The following is a 19,773-nucleotide window of genomic DNA, read 5'->3' on the forward strand; positions in this document are numbered from 1 at the left end:
ACCATAGCAATCCTTTAGAGAAACATTGCTGTAATAAAATCCTGTAGCTAAAATTAAAGAATACCATAATCACTGCCTGTGAAATGCATAAAGCAGTTAAACTAATGTAAAGTGGATGCCATCTATTAAATCTGACTGTTGAGCCTCGAGCCTAAACCTCTGACTACACCAGCTGTTGTGAACTGCAGGTGGATCCTTAAAATGCAAGGCATGTTTTCTGATTTCACCCACAATGAATACTAATGGCACTGATAATTGGCTCAAGTTCTACCCTTTTTAGAGTCTAAAAGAGATTTTTATTAACTGAAATGAAAGAGAAGGTCATGATAAATCTGTCTTTTGGAAATTTTGATTTCATTTCACGGGATATGATACAACATAATAATATCAGTGAACTTCAGAACTGGCAGTGCATGCTGCACTTTATAGAAGCTTTAAAATATTATCTAGCCTTTCTTTTAGGTTAGTACTATAAAATAACTTCCCAGGACAGATTCATTCATCACTCTTAGTGCTTCTTATGTGCCAAGCACTATGGACACAAAAATAACGAAGACACAGTCCATGCCTTTAGGAACATATCACCTAGCAGGGGAGAGAAGCACACAAAGAAGAACAGACTACAGCGAGCAAATTTGAGTAGAGCTGGATACTAGGAACATCGTGATGGGAGATGGAGGCAAGGGTCTATCTGTGGGACACTGGGGCTGGATGTTAAAACACACACAGTAGTTGCCAGAGGTTTTTAAGAGCTTGCATTTCACATGCTACCAGTACTTCACTACCATAGCAACTTCATTTTATCTTGCCCTTCCTTGATTACTGGTGTATTATGAGCAAGGAATGGTTCCGAGTAAACTCACGACATTAGAGGTAATTTATGGCATTTAACTGTTTGGGTCTTACTCCTTTCTTCCTCTCTTTTCTTTTTGACCCCCTGCCGCTGTACAATTTAAGAAGGAGCCAAGTATTCCACTTTCTTTTTCCTCCATGCCACTGGCTCAGGGTGTAACAGATAACCCTCCACGTGATGGCCCAGGGAGGCTGGACTTCACTTGTTCTAAAACTGGCAGGGCTGTAGTTAAGGGTATATATATAGCTAGACTTACTGTTTCCTGGTACATTCACTTCTGCATTTGACAATGTAAGCTTTTTCTTTAATAAAACCGCAAAAACCTGTATTTTTCAGGTATTGCTCTGAATGTGTGAAGTTTTCTCCCTCAAACTTATTTGTGTGGTGAGAATTACTCTAACAAATACAATACAAGCTTTATGCAAAGAGCCATTAGGAAAAAAAAAAGGTAGGAGGCACTAACTCTATCCATTGGATTCTGCCTATAATCTGTCAGGATCAAATAACATAATATTAAAAGCAATTAAACTTAACAGTGAAATGAAAGATCAAATCTCAGACTTACTTACCAAACTGCATGCCCCAATCTCCAAGGTAATTTATTCTGGTTACTTGATGTCCTAAAGCTTCTTTGAGATTTGCTATAAAATTTCCTAGTAATCAACAAAATATACGGTTTCTCATTCTTGTTATCCATTTTGGCATAAGAACCATGTGCTCCTCTATTACCAAAGCATAACACAGAAAATTTTTTTTTGACAAAATTTACCAACTCCATTTTTTTTTTACTAAAATATTCATTATGGTGTTTTCATCTATGTTATGGAAAGGGAGTAGAGAATTATTTTGGGGGCAGTTAGTTACTCCAAAGAATCTCACAATTTTCATAAGAACAGATTTTTCAGCAACATCAGTGGGAGCTGGGAACACGTTAGAATAACTGCAATTCCAAAGACAGAAAATAATAGAATCTCAGTAATTAACAAGAAATAACCTGGGTATGCCCTAAAGAGCCTGAGCCATACTGTTTTTTTCTCGATAGCTCATTCTTCCTTCTTTCAATCACTTAAGTCCATCTCCTTATGCCTGCTCCCTAAGAGCACACGGTAGTCCAAGAACTTCATCTTCCTATACTGCTGACACTGGTTTGACATTAAACATCTGCTCCACTCTCCTAGTGTGCCCTCACCTGCTGCAGAGACTGGAAGCCTAAAAATTACATTTCTCAGAACCTTCTGCAGTTACGGTTTCAGAAGTCATTTATGTTTGGGCATTCAGATACACTTTGCATGAGACTTAGAAGGCCGAAATGAGGTTAAAGGGGATCTATTTCTATTTTTTTCTGACAAGCACAGCTGTGGAGGCTTTTTTTTTTTTTTTGGTGGCATCACTGAGAGTGCACAGTGTCCTGTCAGATGACCTCCAAGGAAACTGAAAGGGTATGGGGCTGCCTCTTTTGCTAATATGAATTCTAGAAGGCATCAGAGGACTAAGGGCAGCTTCCTGTGACAGTGGTAGCATGGTTGCCACTGGAAGGCACCGTAGAAAAGGCAGAAGCTCTCTTGATGACCAAGCTCTATGGTATGATTTTGGGAGTCACTTAACGTTACTTAATCCAAAACTTTTTCAGCACTTCCAACAGCTCTGCAAACTATTCAATATCCTGTAATAAATCTTTGCCTGCTTTTACAAGAGTGGATTTAGTATTCTGCAAATAATCCTTCACCAATATGCATATCTGACTTAAATTACTGCAGCTACTCTTCCAGCTTCCCTACTTCTAGACTTTCCCAGTCTACATAGTTCCAACAACAACCTTCTTCAGCTGCTACTCAGACTGTATTCTTATTTTTAATTAGCACCTTATTATCTTGCAAACCAACAAACCTAGGCTTTTGGAATGATTTTGGAAAAGTTACTTTTGGTATATGAGTTTCCACAGACCACAGTTAACAGTGTCTACCAAATAGGGCTGTTGTGAAATTAATTGAGCTAATACATGAAAACATTGAACACGGTAAATGAATTCTCAATATTATCTCTTGCTGGTTCAAAATTTTCCTTAACAACTTTCAAACAACTTTATTACACTCTGTCCATCATTTACTCACTCCTACGGTTTTGACCTGAGTAGGTAGCTTTTCACATACAGTATATTTTTTATATTCTTTTTAAAATCAAGTCATTTCCTCTCTTAAAATGCCCCATGAGATCTTTCCAAAAATGACAGGTGACTCCAGTTCAATAATAATCTATGCCACAAATTTCGGGTTGCTCCAATTCTTAGAAGTATTCAAATGACAGGTTACATAATTCTCCTTCAAGCATGCAATAGACAGATTTGCATACCAGAAGACAGACTGGATGAGAAAAACTTCAAAGTCTCTTCCAATTCTAACTGCAGGTTTTAAATTGGGCTACTGCATAATGTCATGTTTTAAATAAATGAAAATCTTAGCATATGCGTATACACTGAAGCATTACAACTATCAAGTTATTACAATAGCAATTTTTCTTAGAACAGTCTTATTCCAATTTCCAGTCTTGAATGCTCCAGTTAGTACTCAAATGATTGAGACTGAGCTTTTTTTAACTGAGATATAATTAATATACAATACCATTTCGGGGCGCCTGGGTGGCTCAGTTGGTTGAGCGACTGCCTTCGGCTCAGGTCATGATCCTGGAGTCCCGGGATCGAGTCCCACATCGGGCTCCCTGCTCAGCAGGGAGTCTGCTTCTCCCTCTGACCCTCTTCCCTCTCGTGCCCTCTATCTCTCATTCTCTCTCTCTCAAATAAATAAAATAAAAAAAATATATACAATACCATTTCTTTTTTAAACCAAAGTATATGAACAAAAAACCTGGGGGGATTATTATTATTCCCAAATAACTATTTTCATTTTTGCATCTTTCAGATCTTTTCCATATGCATACATATTTTTAAAAAAAGTTAAAATTATTAACAAACCTAACAGTTAAAATCGGTTTCTGAGTTAATCTTTTGGTTCTGAAACAAACTTTTTTTTACTTCTAAGACAATTTTTCCCATTTTGCATAATATTTCATTAGCATCAAGCTCATATAAATCTGAACTTTGTTTTTTGTCTTACTGTTATTTAAGCATTAAACTGTTAGAATGCATTATAAAATACTGCCCCAAAGTCTATTTAGTATTTTCTGTGAAACTAATGACACTTACCTATGATGGTAGAACGCAAATGTCCAACGTGAAATTTTTTGGCAACGTTAGGTGAACTGCAAATAATTGCAAAAGTTTATTTCTGTTCTAAGAACAAGAGTTCTAAAAAAATTAGGTCATGCCTCTACAGTTTAACACAGCTGGGGATTAAGGCCTTTGGTAATTTAGGACACAGATAAATGAAAAATTAGAAAATTTAGAGCAAAGATAAATTAGAACTCAGAAAGAATCATCCTTAGTGAAATTGATCCTGTCACTCATGTGGTAGTACCATACACAGATATGGCACACTTAGGAAGCAGATACATTTAAGGATTGATAAAAAGAATGAAGAAATTCAGAGATACTGTTTTGACACAAAAACAATGCAGATTATTGGGAATTAAATTTCATGTACCAGTTGTAAACCCTTTATCCTCTTAAAAATTACTGACCCCAAAGAAATTTTGTTTATATGGGTATTATCTATCAAAAGTTGTAATCAATAATTTAACAATAGCAAATGTTTCTAGAGGACTCATTACCTGACAGGCACAGTTTCATGCACTTTACCTGCATTAACCCATTTAATACTCGTAAGAGTTGTGAGCTAAGATACTCTTCATCTCTTACTTTACAGATGAGGGAATTGAGGCAACAAGGAAAAAGGATAATGAAGCAAATGTGGCAATATCTTGATGACTCTTGAATCTGGGTGAGAAGGATATGGGACTTAATTATACTGATGTGTTTTGTGTATGTTTGAAAATTTCACAAGTTTCTCAATATTAAAAAAATAAATTAGCTTGAACACAGTTGGATAAAAGTGGTAAAATGAGAGCTTAATTTTGATCCGTTTCTAAAATCTTATATAAAGGATATTACAATTTAAATACTTAATTCTATATTAATATGCGCACAATTGTGAAACTATGACACTACAAGAATGTTCATTTAATTATTATTTAGAAAGAAAGCAAATGTCCTTCTATAGGTTAAAAAATAAGGAATCTTCCACTTCCCACCAAGACAGATTAACAAGGACTGGACTTACCCTTCTGCCTTAAGAACCATAAAACCAGAAAAATATATGAAACACTAGTTTTATAAACAGGACAGTGAAGGACTGTGATCCCTGACAGAATGAGAGCAAACAAGTTGACCCCTAGCAAATTAAATAGCAAATTTGTGAGCTAAAGCAGAGAAATCTACAGCATGGAATGTTTGTATTAGAAAAGAAGAAAGGTTTCAACCAGTAAGTAACCTAAGGTTCTCCTTTAAGAAACTAGAAAAGGAGGACCAAAGTAAGCAGAATAAAGTTGATTTTATTTATTTATTTTAATTTAAATTATTCACGGTAACAGATGTTTTTATTTAAATTCAATTAGCCAACATATAGTACATCAGTCTCAGATGTAGTGTTCAACAATATATCAGTTGTGTATAACACCCAGTGCTCATTACCTCACATGCCCTCCTTAATGCCCATCACCCAACTACCCCACCCTCCCCACCCTACCCCCCCACCTACCCGCCCTCCAGCAACCCTGTTTCCTATAGTTAAGAGGCTCTCATGGTTTTTCTCCCTCCCTGATGACTTCCCATTCAGTTTTCCCTCCCTTCCCCTATGATCCTCTATGCTGTTTCCTATAAAGTTGATTTTTTAAAAAATAACAATACTATGAAATAAAAATAATAAGCCAGCTGGAGAGACACTGGGGAGAGAGAGAAATGCCTGGCCAGCCTTCAGATAAGCTGCCAGACAAATAAATGAGTCACCTGGATTTCTAGCCCCAGTACAGTCCCTAGATGACCAGAGCTACACATGATAACATGCAAGTCAAAGAACCACTGAGCTAAGCCATCCCTGATTTCGTGATCTACGGAGTCATGAACATTAAAATGGTTGTTTCAAGACACTAATCACGAGTTGACACACTTTTCCTTAAAGAATCAGACAGTAAATATTTTGACTTGCAGGCCACCTGATCTCTATCTCAACTATTCCATTCAATTCTACTCAGCTGCCATTGTAGTATGAAAGCAGCCACTGTAGACAACATGTAAATGAAGTGTCAAGCCTATGTTCCAATAAAACTTTATTTACAAAAACATGTGGCAGCTTGGATTTTGTCCATGGGCTGAACTTTGCCAATTCATATATTAAATTTTAGAGTAGCTTGCTACACAACTTTCTTTGAGGGAAAATGGCAGGCAACTTTGAGAGATGGCTTTAGTGCAATTCCTCCCTGGTGTGAAGATAACCTCATGAAGTCCCTCTCCTGTGATACAACTAATGTTTAAACTCAACTTAAAACATCATGATTGGGGTGTACTGGTAGTATGAGATTTATTCAATAATATTTGTTTACTCCACAGGTGCATGAGTTTACTCACCAATCAGTCCTTATCATAAACAAACAAGTTTACTGAATCTCAGAGAATCTGTCTTTTTTAAGAGTTGCAGAGACCGTGTAAGTGTGGAATCCATAAAACATACTCTTGCCTCTGATTATCTAGGTTAACTAAGTTTGTTACCATAATGAATTATATTAAAGAATTAGGAAACTCAAATAATTCCCTCATCCATTTTTTTAAATTCTCCACAGGAATATATAGTTAAGAAAACAAAAGGGTATAGCGAGTTCTAACTTTCCAAGTGGGAAAACAGTTCATCAAGAACTCTTTCACTTTTAGGAAGGTAAATACAATGAAATATAGTATCTCTGATCTTTTCCATGAGCTGTCAACTGGTCAACTACACTCTGAAAGTGTTCCCTTTCTGTTTTGGTTACCTAAAAACAGTTCAAAAATTAGATGGATGCACTGACAGCACATCAGAAAGTTATTATGAGGATTATTTAGAGGCATACTAAAACTTCACACTAGTTTTCTGGTAATTTTAAAAAATATACATTATAAATACTTACAAGGCTTTGTTCTCTGGTTATCACATTACTTTAAAATTCTTAATATGGTAGTAACCATTACCTCGGCTTTAAGAGTCTACTAAAATGGAAGGACTATTTCTTCTAAAAAAAAAAAGTTAACTATTGAATACTTAATTAAAAAAAACCCCATACTCACCAGACTTTTCTTATTGGAGTCCAAAATTTTTATTCATGGCACAGTGATCAATTCACTGTAATATTAAGAAAATAATAAACTGGTTTTCTATTTTTCCATGTGTAATTTCCTGAGGCCCCAGATGATAATGGTAAAACACTTACCTGCCCAGCTACCTTGATTAAACAACACCTAAGATGAGTAAGCACTCACCTGAATTCAACCACAATCTTCTTCTGGGGAAGACCAGAGAAAAGCTCACTTTTTAATCCGTATTTTGAGCCATCGTTGATTACCTGTTGTAGTACTGTCTGAAAAGTAAAAGGAATGGAATTTAATGACAGGAAAAAAAATTACAATTTTCTTAATTACTTCGTTTACTCATTCTAATTTACAGAACTGAGAATCTCACAGCATTGTCAGCACCCACCACCTTCTGTTGCTAATGCTAGTCAGAACACTAATGACCACAACTAATTATCTCTGGGGGCTCTGTGCCCTTCTTATACATCACATATATTCATTCATCCAGGAACCAATGATATAGATATTTTACAGATAAAGAAACTGAGTTTTAGAGAGGTTCAATAACTGCCGAAAGACCCAACAGTAAATAGTAACACCAAAACCAGAAGGAGCATCTAATATGTATTGAATGTGTACTATGTGCCGGGCACTGTTCTGAGCATCTCCTATGTTAACTCATTTAATCCTCACAACAACCCTAGGAGATAAGTATTATTTTTAGAAATGAGGAAAGAGAAGCACAGAGAAGTTAAATAACTCTCCCACGGTCACACTATTAGGTCATGTAGCAAAACCTTTTTCACTCCATTGCTAATGTGTTAACTACTGCATGCTGCTGCTACTTTTACAATACTAAGGATCACAAGAAATGGTAAAAAACAAATACAAAACTGTTATTCAAACACCTACTGGCTACATAAGAAACGAGGAAACCTCACAGAAACAATCGAAACATATTCCAGGTTCATTTTTAGAAATGTACACAGAACTATTATATGGTTCATAAAATTCATGCTTTGTTTTTTGCTAATGGTGTGATGCATTTATTTATAAATGTATTTATTTTTTAGTGTAGGGGTTTGAATTTACTGTGATAGGCTATTTACTCTTATATTGGTTTTGCTTCACAAACTGGATTCTGAGTCCTAAATATGTAGTTTACAATGTGAAGAATTTTACCATCACAAGAGTTGGTTAAGATGGTCACTTAATGGAAAAGGCACACAAAGCAGATTCTGAGTCTTAAATATGTAGTTTACGATGTGAAGAATTTTACCATCACAAGAGTTGGTTAAAATGGTCACTTAATGGAAAAGGAACGCAAAGCAGCAGGAGGGAGCAAAGCAATACTTTTAAGAAGCATCTACAAAATGCTAGGTTAAAGTCCAGATGCTTTTATCTTTAAGCCTCACAAACTTAAAAATGGACATTTCCCATTTAATAGATGCAAAAACTAAAGTTCAGAAACAGCATGTATTTGCACAAGGACACAGAAGAAATAGTATTTTCAAACATCAGCTTAGCTGGTCACTACTCTTCTCCTTGCAACCACCCTCCCTCCTTGGCTGTTACGATACCATGCTCTACTGACTTTTGCTTCTCAGTTTCCTCTGCAGGCTCCTCTTCCACTGCCTGCCATCCCACTCCCTATCCCTTTCTTTTTTTTTTTTTTTTTTTTTAAATTTTCTTTATTTATTTGACAGAGAGAGACACAGCGAGAGAGGGAACACAAGCAGGGGCAGTGGGAGAGGGAGAAGCAGGCTTCCCGCGGAGCAGGGAGCCCGATGCGGGGCTCGATCCCAGGACCCTGGGGTCATGACCTGAGCCGAAGGCAGACGCTTAACAACCGAGCCACCCAGGCGCCCCTCCCTATCCCTTTCTTGCTTCTAGCTCCTCACTTCATACTTCTCCCAGTTATAAAGTCCTAAGACTTCCACTACTACTTACCTAATAATATTAAATCTCTCCTGTGCCACAGACTGCTATGTCCAACTCCAAGATCTGAAGTGCCTGAGAGGTCCAATGGAATATACTCCTCTTCCTTCTGCATTCTTCATCTCCAGGAACTTTACCCCCTCACCCAGCTAACCAAGTCAAAGACTTAGGAGTTCCTAAAACTTACCCTTTTCCCTCAACCTTCATAATCAACCACCTATTAATCACCAAACCCTGCACATGCCATCTCCTATCGTTATAATTATCCCCTCTGCCCTGGTTTAGACCCTCATCATGTCAGCTATACCACTACAAAACAATAATACATAACTATCGCCTTATATAACATACACATTTAATTAAGTCTGTGTTCTACTTAAACCCTTCAATGATTTTGTAACATCTAAAAGATTTTATCAATTTCTGGTTTGATTTTTACTTTACATGCATTTCACCTTTACTTTGTTTCATAATTTTGAGAAAACTGATTTGTTAAAAGGCACATTGTAATATCCACAGAAATCAAAAGGTAGAAGTGTTAGGGTCTTGTTTTTTGAAATAAACATATAATATTAAAGTGAGGTAAATTTTATTAGTGTACTACTAAAAAATTATCAAATGTACCACCTGTGGTACACATAACACACCATGGAAAATGACGACACAGGAAAAAGCTGAAATTCTTATGCAGGGCATAGAAGGCCCTTCACACTATAATTTGATATCCTCCCCCATGCCATCCTATGTGAGAACCATACTCTATCACCGCTGATTTCCAGACAATGCCATGTTCTTGACCTTCTGTACTCTGGCCCAGGCTGTCGCCTCTGCCTGGAATGCCCACACTTGTATCTCCCAGATACAGTCGTCGCCTTCCTTTTTTATTTTTCTTAAGATTTAAAAAGAATTTTTATTTTTAAGTAATGTCTACACCCAACATGGGGCTTGAATCCACAACCCTGATAATCAGGAGTGGCATGCACCACTGACTGAGCCAGCCAGGCACCTCAGATACAGTCTTTATCTTTAGCCCAATTCAAGATTACCTCTTCACTCCTCAAGAAAGACTTATGCGTACCTTGCTTTACACTGGATTGCAACTTATACATGCCTCCCTTATATCCTTCATCACATTATCATATCCACTACAGATTACACTGTGATATTATTTTTTATGCTTTTCTTTTAGATCATAAGCTCCTTGGGGGCAGAATCCATGCCACTTTATCTTTAGATTTCAGTAATATAGTCCCTGGCAAATAATAAGCAGAAAGCTTATTAAATTAGAAGGAACACAAAAGTTTTAAACTATAGAATGTCAATGAGCTAGTAAAGTTGCTTGATATTCCAATAGACAAATAAGCTAGAGGCCCATCTATTCATCAATAGGTACATTAAATTGTAAGATGCTCTTATAAGGACTTCTAAGGAAGCTACTACTACCTCTTTGTTCTTTGGTCAATACTTGAAAAGTGTTTAATCATTCATTCCTGCCATGTGTTCAGCCACTTGGCACATGTGACTTGAATGCATCTATTGCCTTCTGGCGTAAGCTCAGTTAGCAAAATAATGAGCAGAATCAGAGCCATTTAAATTAGTATCGCTTTTTCTCTCTTTTTCCCCCTAAGTTTTAATAGAGCATGCAAAGTTGAATTTGGCAAATAAAAAATACATGTGTACATATTAAATAAAAATGATGTTATCTACTGTGTACTTTTAAGGCACACCTAAAAATCAGGATTTTGTTTGCCTTTTTCCTTTTTAAACTCATTTTTTTTCCTCTCCTTAAATGAAGTAACTATTATTCTAAATTACTCTTCAAAAGTCATCTGTAAGCTACTGACAGGTGGAAGCTTGGTACCAAAGTGACAGCTCTTCACAATGTATGAATTGGGTCATACCACCTTATAGCTTTGAAAAATTCATTATCTAGTTCCAATGATTTTGCAGTTCCTATTGTCTTTAATTTCACCTTCTAGTCTCCTACGTTTGAGGACGATTTAAATGAAGACATTATACTGCTGCAGTTAGTGATCCCAGCTTAAGCTAACATTTAATCATTCCTGGTGCTGCCAGTGTTAATTCAATTGCAATGCGTAAACAGATACGTTTTATGCAAGTTTGTACATGTGTAAGTTTGTACATGTGTAAGCAATGACAAATTCATAATTTCCTGCTTGAAAAGTAAGTGTCGGACACAAGTCATTGGCTACGTGTCCATCCTGATGACTTTAATATGTAAAAATATGTATTAATAATGGTCCCAAAGGGTTGAATTCTTTTCTTGATGTGATCTGAAAAATTCATTAGACATGCAAATGACCATTGTTTAAAGCCTGAAAATAATGGAGCTTAGATGTAGAAGAATTTAGGTTTTGAGCACACAAGAATTATAATTAAAAAAACTGTAACTTATAACACAGGCACATTTAATACTCCTTTTTCTGACTATGGGTATTCACTAGTTTAGGATGTACCTTTATTGTGACATTGAGCAGGGCTACTGTGAGCAATCTGCTTATTCCTTTAATAAAAAATCACACTGAGGGGGCCTCTGGGTGGCTCCGCTGTTAAGCGTCTGCCTTCGGCTCAGGTCATGATCCCAGGGTCCTGGAATTGAGCCCTGTCTTGGGCTCCCTGCTCTGCGGGGAGCCTGCTTCTCCCACTCCCACTCCCCCTGCTTGTGTTCCCCGCCCTTCTCTGTCAAATAAATAAATAAATAAGATCTTAAGAAAAAAAAATCACACTAAGATCCAGACCCTCAAGGCTACAATAAAGGGAGGATTTCCAGGTGAGAAAGAGTAGCTGGACCTCAAAGCCCTAGATCTTGTCCTTCTGCTGTCAACTGAGAAGGGTTTGGGAATACTTTTAATAAGCAAGCTAGTGTGCATTCTTAAATCAGAGAAAATCTCATAGTTTGTTCATTGTAATAATAAATCGTGAAAATTAGTGGCCATTGAAATTTTAAATTAAGTAGACACATGCCTTGATATATAAGCCACATCTCTTTCAGTTAAGCTGGCTGTAAAGGCAAACTCCATCTAACAGCACATTTTCCTATCTCAGGGAAAATAAGACGTAAAATACTGCTGCCTATGAAGTAGACTGGAGTTTGGTGGGCACTTTGGTGAGCTGCATTTCTGCTTCTATAAAAATTCAGACTGTTGGGGCACCTGGGTGGCTCAGTCGGTTAAGTGCCTGATTTCGGCTCAGGTCATGATCTCAGGGTTCTGGGATCGAGCCCCACGATGGGCTCCCCACTCAGCGTGGAGTCTGCTTCTCCCTTTCCCTCTGCCCCTCCTCCCACTCATGTGCTCTCTAATAAATAAAATTTATATTTATTATTTATTTGAGAGACAGAGAGTGCACGTGTGCAGGAGCACAGGGAGGGGGAGGGGCAGAGGGAGAAGGAGGAGAAGCAGGCTCTCCTGAGTGGGGAGCCCTATGTGGGACTTGATCCCAGGACGCTGGGATCATGACCTGAGCCGAAGGAAGATGCTTAACTGACTGAGCCACCTAGGCACCACAATAAAGAAAATATTAAAAAAAACAACAACAACAAAAAACTGAGACCACAATCGGAAGAAAGAATACTAAGAAATGGTAAATTAGACTCACTGGTTTACTAAATTAACATGAAATGTTATCAAGAGCCCAACAGATTGTAGAAACTTTTGAACAAGCTCAAAACAAATTTCCTTCTTGTCTTTGTGACTGATTTTGGTTAATTAATTTACCTTGAAGTAAGAAGGAAAAAGAGATAAAAGAAAAAATTCAAGGATCTAGAGGCAAGCATGTTAATGTAACTCCCCTTTGGAAGACTTATAGGGCAGATGGGCAAGTGACTATAAACTGTATAATCTTGGTGAGAAATTATATTAAAAAAATTTTTTTTTAAAGATTTTATTTTCTGACAGCGAGAGAAACAGTTCTCGAGACAGTGAGAGAGGGAACACAAGCAGGGGAGTGGGAGGGGGGAGAAGCAGGCTCCCCGCGGAGCAGGAAGCCCGATGAGGGGCTTGATCATGACCTGAGCTGAAGACAGACACTTAACAACTGAACCACCCCGGCGCCCCAGAAATTTTGGTTTTATAGTAATTTTCAATTCAAGACTGCAGCATTACTAAGCCAGACCAACTCAATACCAGTATACTTTTTTTTTTTACCAGTATACATTTCTTAAAAAAACAAAAAAAACCCACAGCCTTAAGCATGCATTATGATAAATTTTAAATTTCAATTGAGATGAAACTCTCAACAAAAGATCTCATACCACTGCCTATCCAGGATTACCTGTCCTCCACAATCTTACATGAGACCCAATTCCTTTATGTCATTTCCCCAACTCCTCCAGGCCATCCTGAGTTTTCTGATCTTTCTTATGCTTATTGTATCAATCCACTTTGTTTTAATACTTGTTTTATTAAAAGAATAAGCTATATTATGGTTTCTTCTGTATAAATCTCATGCCTCCAACAGATTACAGGCTACCAGAGAGCCAAAACCAGCAGTACTTTTTGTGTATTCAATACAGAGTCCATTAATTCATTCAATAATAGTTATCTTACACCTATTGCATGCCAGGCACTGTGCTAGGAAGTGGGGATCCAATAGTGAGAAAAACAGATGCTATAAGCCCTAACGGAAATTAGAGTTTAAAGGGCAAGAGGCACTAATCAAATAAAAAGAATGTAAAATAGTAACTATGATAAGTTCTGCGAAGGAGAGATACCCACTGCTGGTAGAGCATATAAGCGAAGGGACAGAAAGGCACAACCCAGCAAATATCAAGAACTGAAGGGTAAGCAGGAGTTAACTTGGGGTGGCTCTTCGGGAAGGGGAATCAGAATGTGTATGGTTTTGAGGCAAGAGGAGGCAAAGTTTAAGAACTGGGGGGAAATCACTGTAGCTAAATCAGAGTGAGTAAAGGTGCATAGCTGGAACATAACCCATTCTTACCTTTGTTAATAGTTCTCTGTTAATTTTGAAATTTACAGTCCCTCGACCAGTGCTGATTTCACTCACCACTGTATCACATTTTAGCTGAAAAGAAAAAATCAAGTAAAATAAGTATAAAACAGGTATAATGAGATTTGTAGTTTTAATACTATCAAACTGGAGTCCAAAGGCAGCAGGTGCATCATATCTCTTAGTCATTATATCTGGACGTGGGCCTTAGCCAATCTGTTCAATTCTATCACTCTGACAAATTTCCTTCTTTTCCAGCCTAGAACACTATTCTGTATTCAGAATCTCTTCCTCTTTCCCATTCCCTCACTTCAAATTCTCTATCGAACACAGAAGGAAGCCAGCAGCACTCCAACTCCACCTTACGTGCCCCGACATGCAGTGAACTCTTTGATATCTCACCCACCTTGCACAAGAGCCACAGGACAGGCCATTCTGCTGGGCCCTACACTGCAGCACCTGTACCCACACATAAAATGGAAATCATTTAAATACTTGGTCTTCAGTGAATATACCTTAAAATTTTAACCAACTAGATTTCTAAGCACCTGATATACCCATGAAACCTGAAGAGATACCTGTGGTCACTGATGAGTCACTAGTCTTTATTTTTGAGAACTCACAGGAGATGGGGGAAAGAGAGAGGCTAAATACTGTAATTAGAAAAATTCTACTCCTGGTGTACTTCCTGATAAAAATCTGGGTTGATTTTCTGATCAAATAAGTATTTACTCAGCCACCAAATCTCTTTGATTATACTCATTCTTTACACATCTTTTTCTATGATAGTGGCTTTCATTGTTCCAATCCTTCAGTGTGCCCAGTAGCCTGTGTGTCACATGTAATAACCTTACTTTAAAAACCCTGTTTTTTATGGTATTACACTAATAATTCTCTATAAACCTTTCAACTCCTCTTATAGACACCAAACCCATCAGACAAATTAGAAATGAAAGAGGTTTATTAAATCATCTAGCCACTTCTCTGCAATCATGATTCTATTTACATCTAATCATTTTTCTCATATTTTAATGCTCATCTTCTCAGAAACTCATTTGAAAAAATTGCAACCCATTGCTAATTTATCAAGCTTGTTCTCTTAAATTCAGAAGTCCATCCAGCTTCAATCTGTAAATTTAATTAACATATCAGTCCTCCTGTAAGTAGTTAATCAAAAAATTGAACAATGTCAGCTCAAGAGGAATGCTTTATAACTAATTTGAAAAATCATCGTAACCTATAGCACATGGCTAAAATGAATTTAAATTTTATTTTCCAAAGTGCCTTGAACAACAACAAAAAAACCCCACTATTAAATTCATTATTATGCCTGGGACACCCTGCAGTGTTTTTTCTTCTTTAAAATAGTAAGTCTGTTACAATGTCTAAAAAAAGATAACAGTTCTGAAGTACCTTCTCTGCCAGTCTTGTGGCTTGAACTTGAATATCTGGTCTTGAATGGTCATTGTTGTTTTCCAGTAGAGAATCCACACAGAGCTGAAAATCAGCTACTTCTCTAAAGACAGAAATTGAAATAGGAAAAAGCTATTGTACCTTAAAAACATTACTAGTGTAACAACAACAAAAAAAGACTAACCACTATGGATTCTCCACATGGATACAATTTTATCAGAAGGAAAAGGTTTTGCTTTCAAAATATAAAGCAAAGAAATTAGAAATATCAACTTGTATTTATTTAGAACTTCATCTTATAAAGTTCTTCCTCTTCTATTACCTAACTGTAACTTTACAATATCTCTATGAGATAGGTAGTTCAAAGTGTAATAAAAATTTAATTGATGTACAAACATCTACATAATTACCCACCCTGGAACATCTTCTGACATTTAATAGGGAACTAGAGAATGAGACTTTATGGGCAGAATATGTGGATTAAACCACTGTCTTGTCTAATCCATTGTCACTGACACAAAAAGACATATTTTAGAGGGGGTACAAATGACTTCATTCTTATCAATCTTGAAATTCAGGGACATGCCTAAAATATCCTCTGATATCTATTTCACATCACCTTAAACTTCCTAGTCAACAAAGACCACTAAGAATTTTCTTGAGCCTTGGGGCACATGGGTGGCTCAGTCAGCTGGGTGTCTGACTCTTGATTTTTGGTTTAGGTCATGATCCCAGGGTTCTGGGATTAAGCCCCATGTTGGCTCCATGCTCACATGGAGCCTACTTGGGATTCTCCTCTTCCTCTCCCTCTGTGCCCTCCCTCACCCCTGCCACCCCACTGGTGTGTTTTCTCTCAAAAATATGCATATATTAAAAAAATAAACTTTTCTTGAGCCTTAATACATTATCCACAACCTAGTGTGGATTATGCTTAACAACTCAAACTCATCTACTGACATTTGAGCTGTAACTGCAGACCCAAGTACATCTATTAATCAGTGTCTGTGATCTTGAATATTTTGCTAACCTCTCTTGTACCTTAGTAAAACGGGGATGATCATAGTACCTACTTCACAGTGTTGCTGAGAAATTAAGTCTTGGTTAAATAATACTAATCCTAGTTCTGATGTTAAATAAAAATGTTTAACAGTCCTGAGTCCTGAGCCCTGAGCCCTGGGGACATACCAATTCAATTCTTACACGACAATTAATTTTTTAAAGATTGACTTTAATTGTGGAAATTTACATAAGGTTTGAATGTATTTATTGTATTTATTCTTATCAAAGGACTGACAGTTTAGCCAAGTATTTGTGCCAATAATGTGGGAAACTGAAGAAATTAGTTTAACAAAATAAGAACAAGACATGAACACACGAAGACTTTTAAAAAATTTAAAAGTAGTAAGAGCAATAACAAAATTGAAATTATATAGATTTGAATATACCAAAGATTAAATTTTTGACAAAAAGCTAGGATACTTTGTACGAGGTGCAATATGACCATAAACCTATAGGATGGTTCTCAAACATCCAGGAAACACAAGGAGGTCACATGGTTTTCTACAGTTATCTGTAATTTTATTCTAGACAATAAACAAATGCATTTCAATTAAAAAATCTTATCTTAACAGAATCACAAATACTTCCAATTTGTTCAGTGGTAGAAGGACAAATAAAAAAAAATCACCCATTTAGTCTATTAAGAATAATTAACACCAATTTATTAAACTAGGAATATTTCAAACATGAATTCTGAAATTATATGAAGGGTTATTTGCCAGCAAGGAAGGCCCAAAAGAGAAATAAATGCTTCAGGTAAATAGGGGTAGATCAACCAGACTTGACCTACTTCCCCGTTTTCCCTTTTGGGAGGTTTTAGTTACATATCTACAAGGAACTTTTGCTTTGTCTGTTTAAAGAGGTAATTGCTGAATGTAAATTATGTAAAAAGTCAGAACAAAGCAATCTAAATGTCCACCAACAGAGGAGCATTAGAGTATTATTTAGCCATTGTTAAAAGAGCTATTTACCAAAAAAGAAAGATGTCAAGGGGAAAAGGGTTCAAAAATCATACATACAGTAGTGTTATAGCTATGTTTTTAAATTTATTATTATTGTTTTTTTAGAGAGAGAGAGTGCACACAGGAACGGCGGGGAAGGGTAGAGGAGAGGGAGAGAGAGAACCACAGCGGACTCCACACTCAGCCTGGAGCACAATATGGGGCCTGATCTCAAGATCCAGAGATCAGGACTTGAGCTGAAATCAAGAGTGGGACACCCAACCGACTGAGACACCCAGGTGCCCCTCTAGCTATTTTTTTTTTTTTAAAGCTGTAAGACACAATCAAAGAGAAATATGAAAAGTACATCAACTTGCTAAACATATTAGGGATGTTTTTCCTTATTCTTCTCTATTTTCCTGATTTCCTTAAGATTAGGTTTTGCTTTTGTGATATAAAAATTAATTTAACTATCAAAATAATCCATTGTGAGGAAGGAAAGTGGGTAGGGGTACAGACAAAAAACACAACTGCTGTGTGCCAGTAACAGTGAGTGATGGCACAAAGGGGTTCCATAAACTATTCCATCTACTTTCATATTGTTTATTAGAAAAAAAAAGTTTAAAAAACAATAGCTACTTTTCCACTACTTCTGAGGAGTTGTTGTGGTGTTAAGAGTGAAATCCATAGACTTGAGTCTTACTGGCTGGTAACAAAGTCATTAATCCTGTCTACTACGATCAGTATTAAACAGGAATTCCAGCATAGTTGATAATATAATCCAGAAAATTAGGAGGCCTGAATAAATTGATTCACAGGACATTAAATAAACCATATTAACAACAAAAAATTCTCCTGGCGCTTAACAGCATTTTAGAATAAAGTGAGAAATACAGAACAGTTAGGCTTTGTTTTTGTACTGCAAAGGACGTCTGAGTTTATTATGGCACAACAGGAGAGATTTTTTATTTTAAATCAATTTAATAAGCAGAATTTTAGACCTGTAGCCTAGAAAAATTTTGAGATCCTCCCTAATATTTATTCTCTATAAAACAAAAGTATAGTGAAGTATGGTATCATTAAAGTAGAACTGCCCAAAGGAGCTCCAGGCAGGTAAAGAAAATCTTTTGCGAAAGATGGGCCAAGGGGCTCCTGGGTGGCTCAGTTGGTTAAGTGGCTGCCTTCAGCTCAGGTCCCAGGGTCCTGGGATTCAGGCTCGCGCTGGGCTCCCTGCTAAGCAGAGACCCTGCTTTTCCCTCTCCCTCTGCCTATCTATGCTCTTCTCTATCTGTCAAATAAATAAATAAAATCTGAAGAAAAAAAAAATGGGCCAAGAATGTTCAGCTTATTAAAGGCCTCTGAAACATAAAATAAAAGCAGATATTTTCATTATTATGCAAAATGTCATTTACAGATTTTATGAAACAGGTAACTGGCTTGGAATATGACATTAATTGATGTATAATTATGAGATCCAATTATGAGATCCCCTTGGTCTGTGGTTACTTTTGTTCTTTTTTTTTTTAAGATTTATTTATTTATTTATTTGAGAGAGAGAATGAGACAGAGAGCCTGAGAGGCGGGAGGGTCAGAGGGAGAAGCAGACTCCCTGCTGAGCAGGGAGCCTGATGCAGGACTTGATCCTGGGACTCCAGGATCATGACCTGAGCTGAAGGCAGTCGCCCAACCAACTGAGCCACCCAGGCGCCCTGGTTGCCTTTGTTCTTAGAACTCAATGTAAAGTAAGTTGCAGCAGGCCACTTTAAAGATGCTTTCTTTCAACAAGGCCACATGTAGCAATGCAGCCTTTCTCTTCTTCCATTTACGTGTCTATTCTGGGAACAATAATATTCATCCTACACTCTCTTAAAATCCTGACAAAGTTAAGGAGACAAAATATTAGCACATAATGGTACTGATAATTATATCTTTCCAAAACTTGGGGCTTAAATGCCTACTATGTAGCTTATTTCTTGTCATTATTAATTGAGAGGGCGTTTTATCCAAGTACTGAAATTTTTCTAGCCAAATGGTAAAGAAGTATCAATTAGAAGGACAAACCTCACAAAGAGATACCTTCCTGTATTCAAGAAAGCAACTAAGGGTTATATGTAACCAATAGTTATCTATCACTAGCAGTCCTCAAATGGAATCAAACAAAAACCCCAAAACCACCAAAAAACCTAGCAGGTAAATATAGTACTATAGTATTCAAGCATCAGATAGGTGTATCATCTCTAAAATCCCTTCAAAAACCCTGAAATTCCAGCTGCAATCTTAGTCCTTTTATTTGCTGTCACAGAATTAAATTTTGACCTTGTTCCTAATTTTTC

The 19,773-nt window shown here is 36.9% G+C and overlaps 2 protein-coding genes across 6 annotated transcripts in view; one reads left to right on the plus strand and one right to left on the minus strand.

Annotated features, from left to right (window-relative positions):
- The window catches only part of SLC35A1 (solute carrier family 35 member A1), a 55,528-nt gene extending 50,018 nt beyond the window's left edge, over window positions 1–5,510 (plus strand). The window contains exon 9 of the transcript XR_012378494.1: window positions 4,672–5,510. The gene's annotated coding sequence lies outside the window, so the exon portion shown is untranslated. The remainder of the gene's footprint in view (window positions 1–4,671) is intronic.
- The window catches only part of RARS2 (arginyl-tRNA synthetase 2, mitochondrial), a 57,422-nt gene that overhangs the window by 23,150 nt on the left and 14,499 nt on the right, over window positions 1–19,773 (minus strand). For all 5 annotated transcript variants that reach the window (XM_073893593.1, XM_025862374.2, XM_025862388.2 and 2 more), the window contains 5 exons: window positions 15,441–15,543; window positions 14,019–14,102; window positions 7,311–7,408; window positions 4,053–4,108; window positions 1,423–1,506 (listed from right to left, as the gene is read on the minus strand). In XM_073893593.1, the coding sequence (XP_073749694.1) occupies window positions 1,423–1,506; window positions 4,053–4,108; window positions 7,311–7,408; window positions 14,019–14,102; window positions 15,441–15,543 (425 nt within the window). The remainder of the gene's footprint in view (window positions 1–1,422; window positions 1,507–4,052; window positions 4,109–7,310; window positions 7,409–14,018; window positions 14,103–15,440; window positions 15,544–19,773) is intronic.

Source organism: Callorhinus ursinus, unplaced genomic scaffold (genome assembly GCF_003265705.2).
Source record: "Callorhinus ursinus isolate GAN/ISIS: 27379988/994484 unplaced genomic scaffold, GSC_fseal_2.0 scaffold6, whole genome shotgun sequence".
NCBI lineage: Eukaryota > Metazoa > Chordata > Mammalia > Carnivora > Otariidae > Callorhinus > Callorhinus ursinus.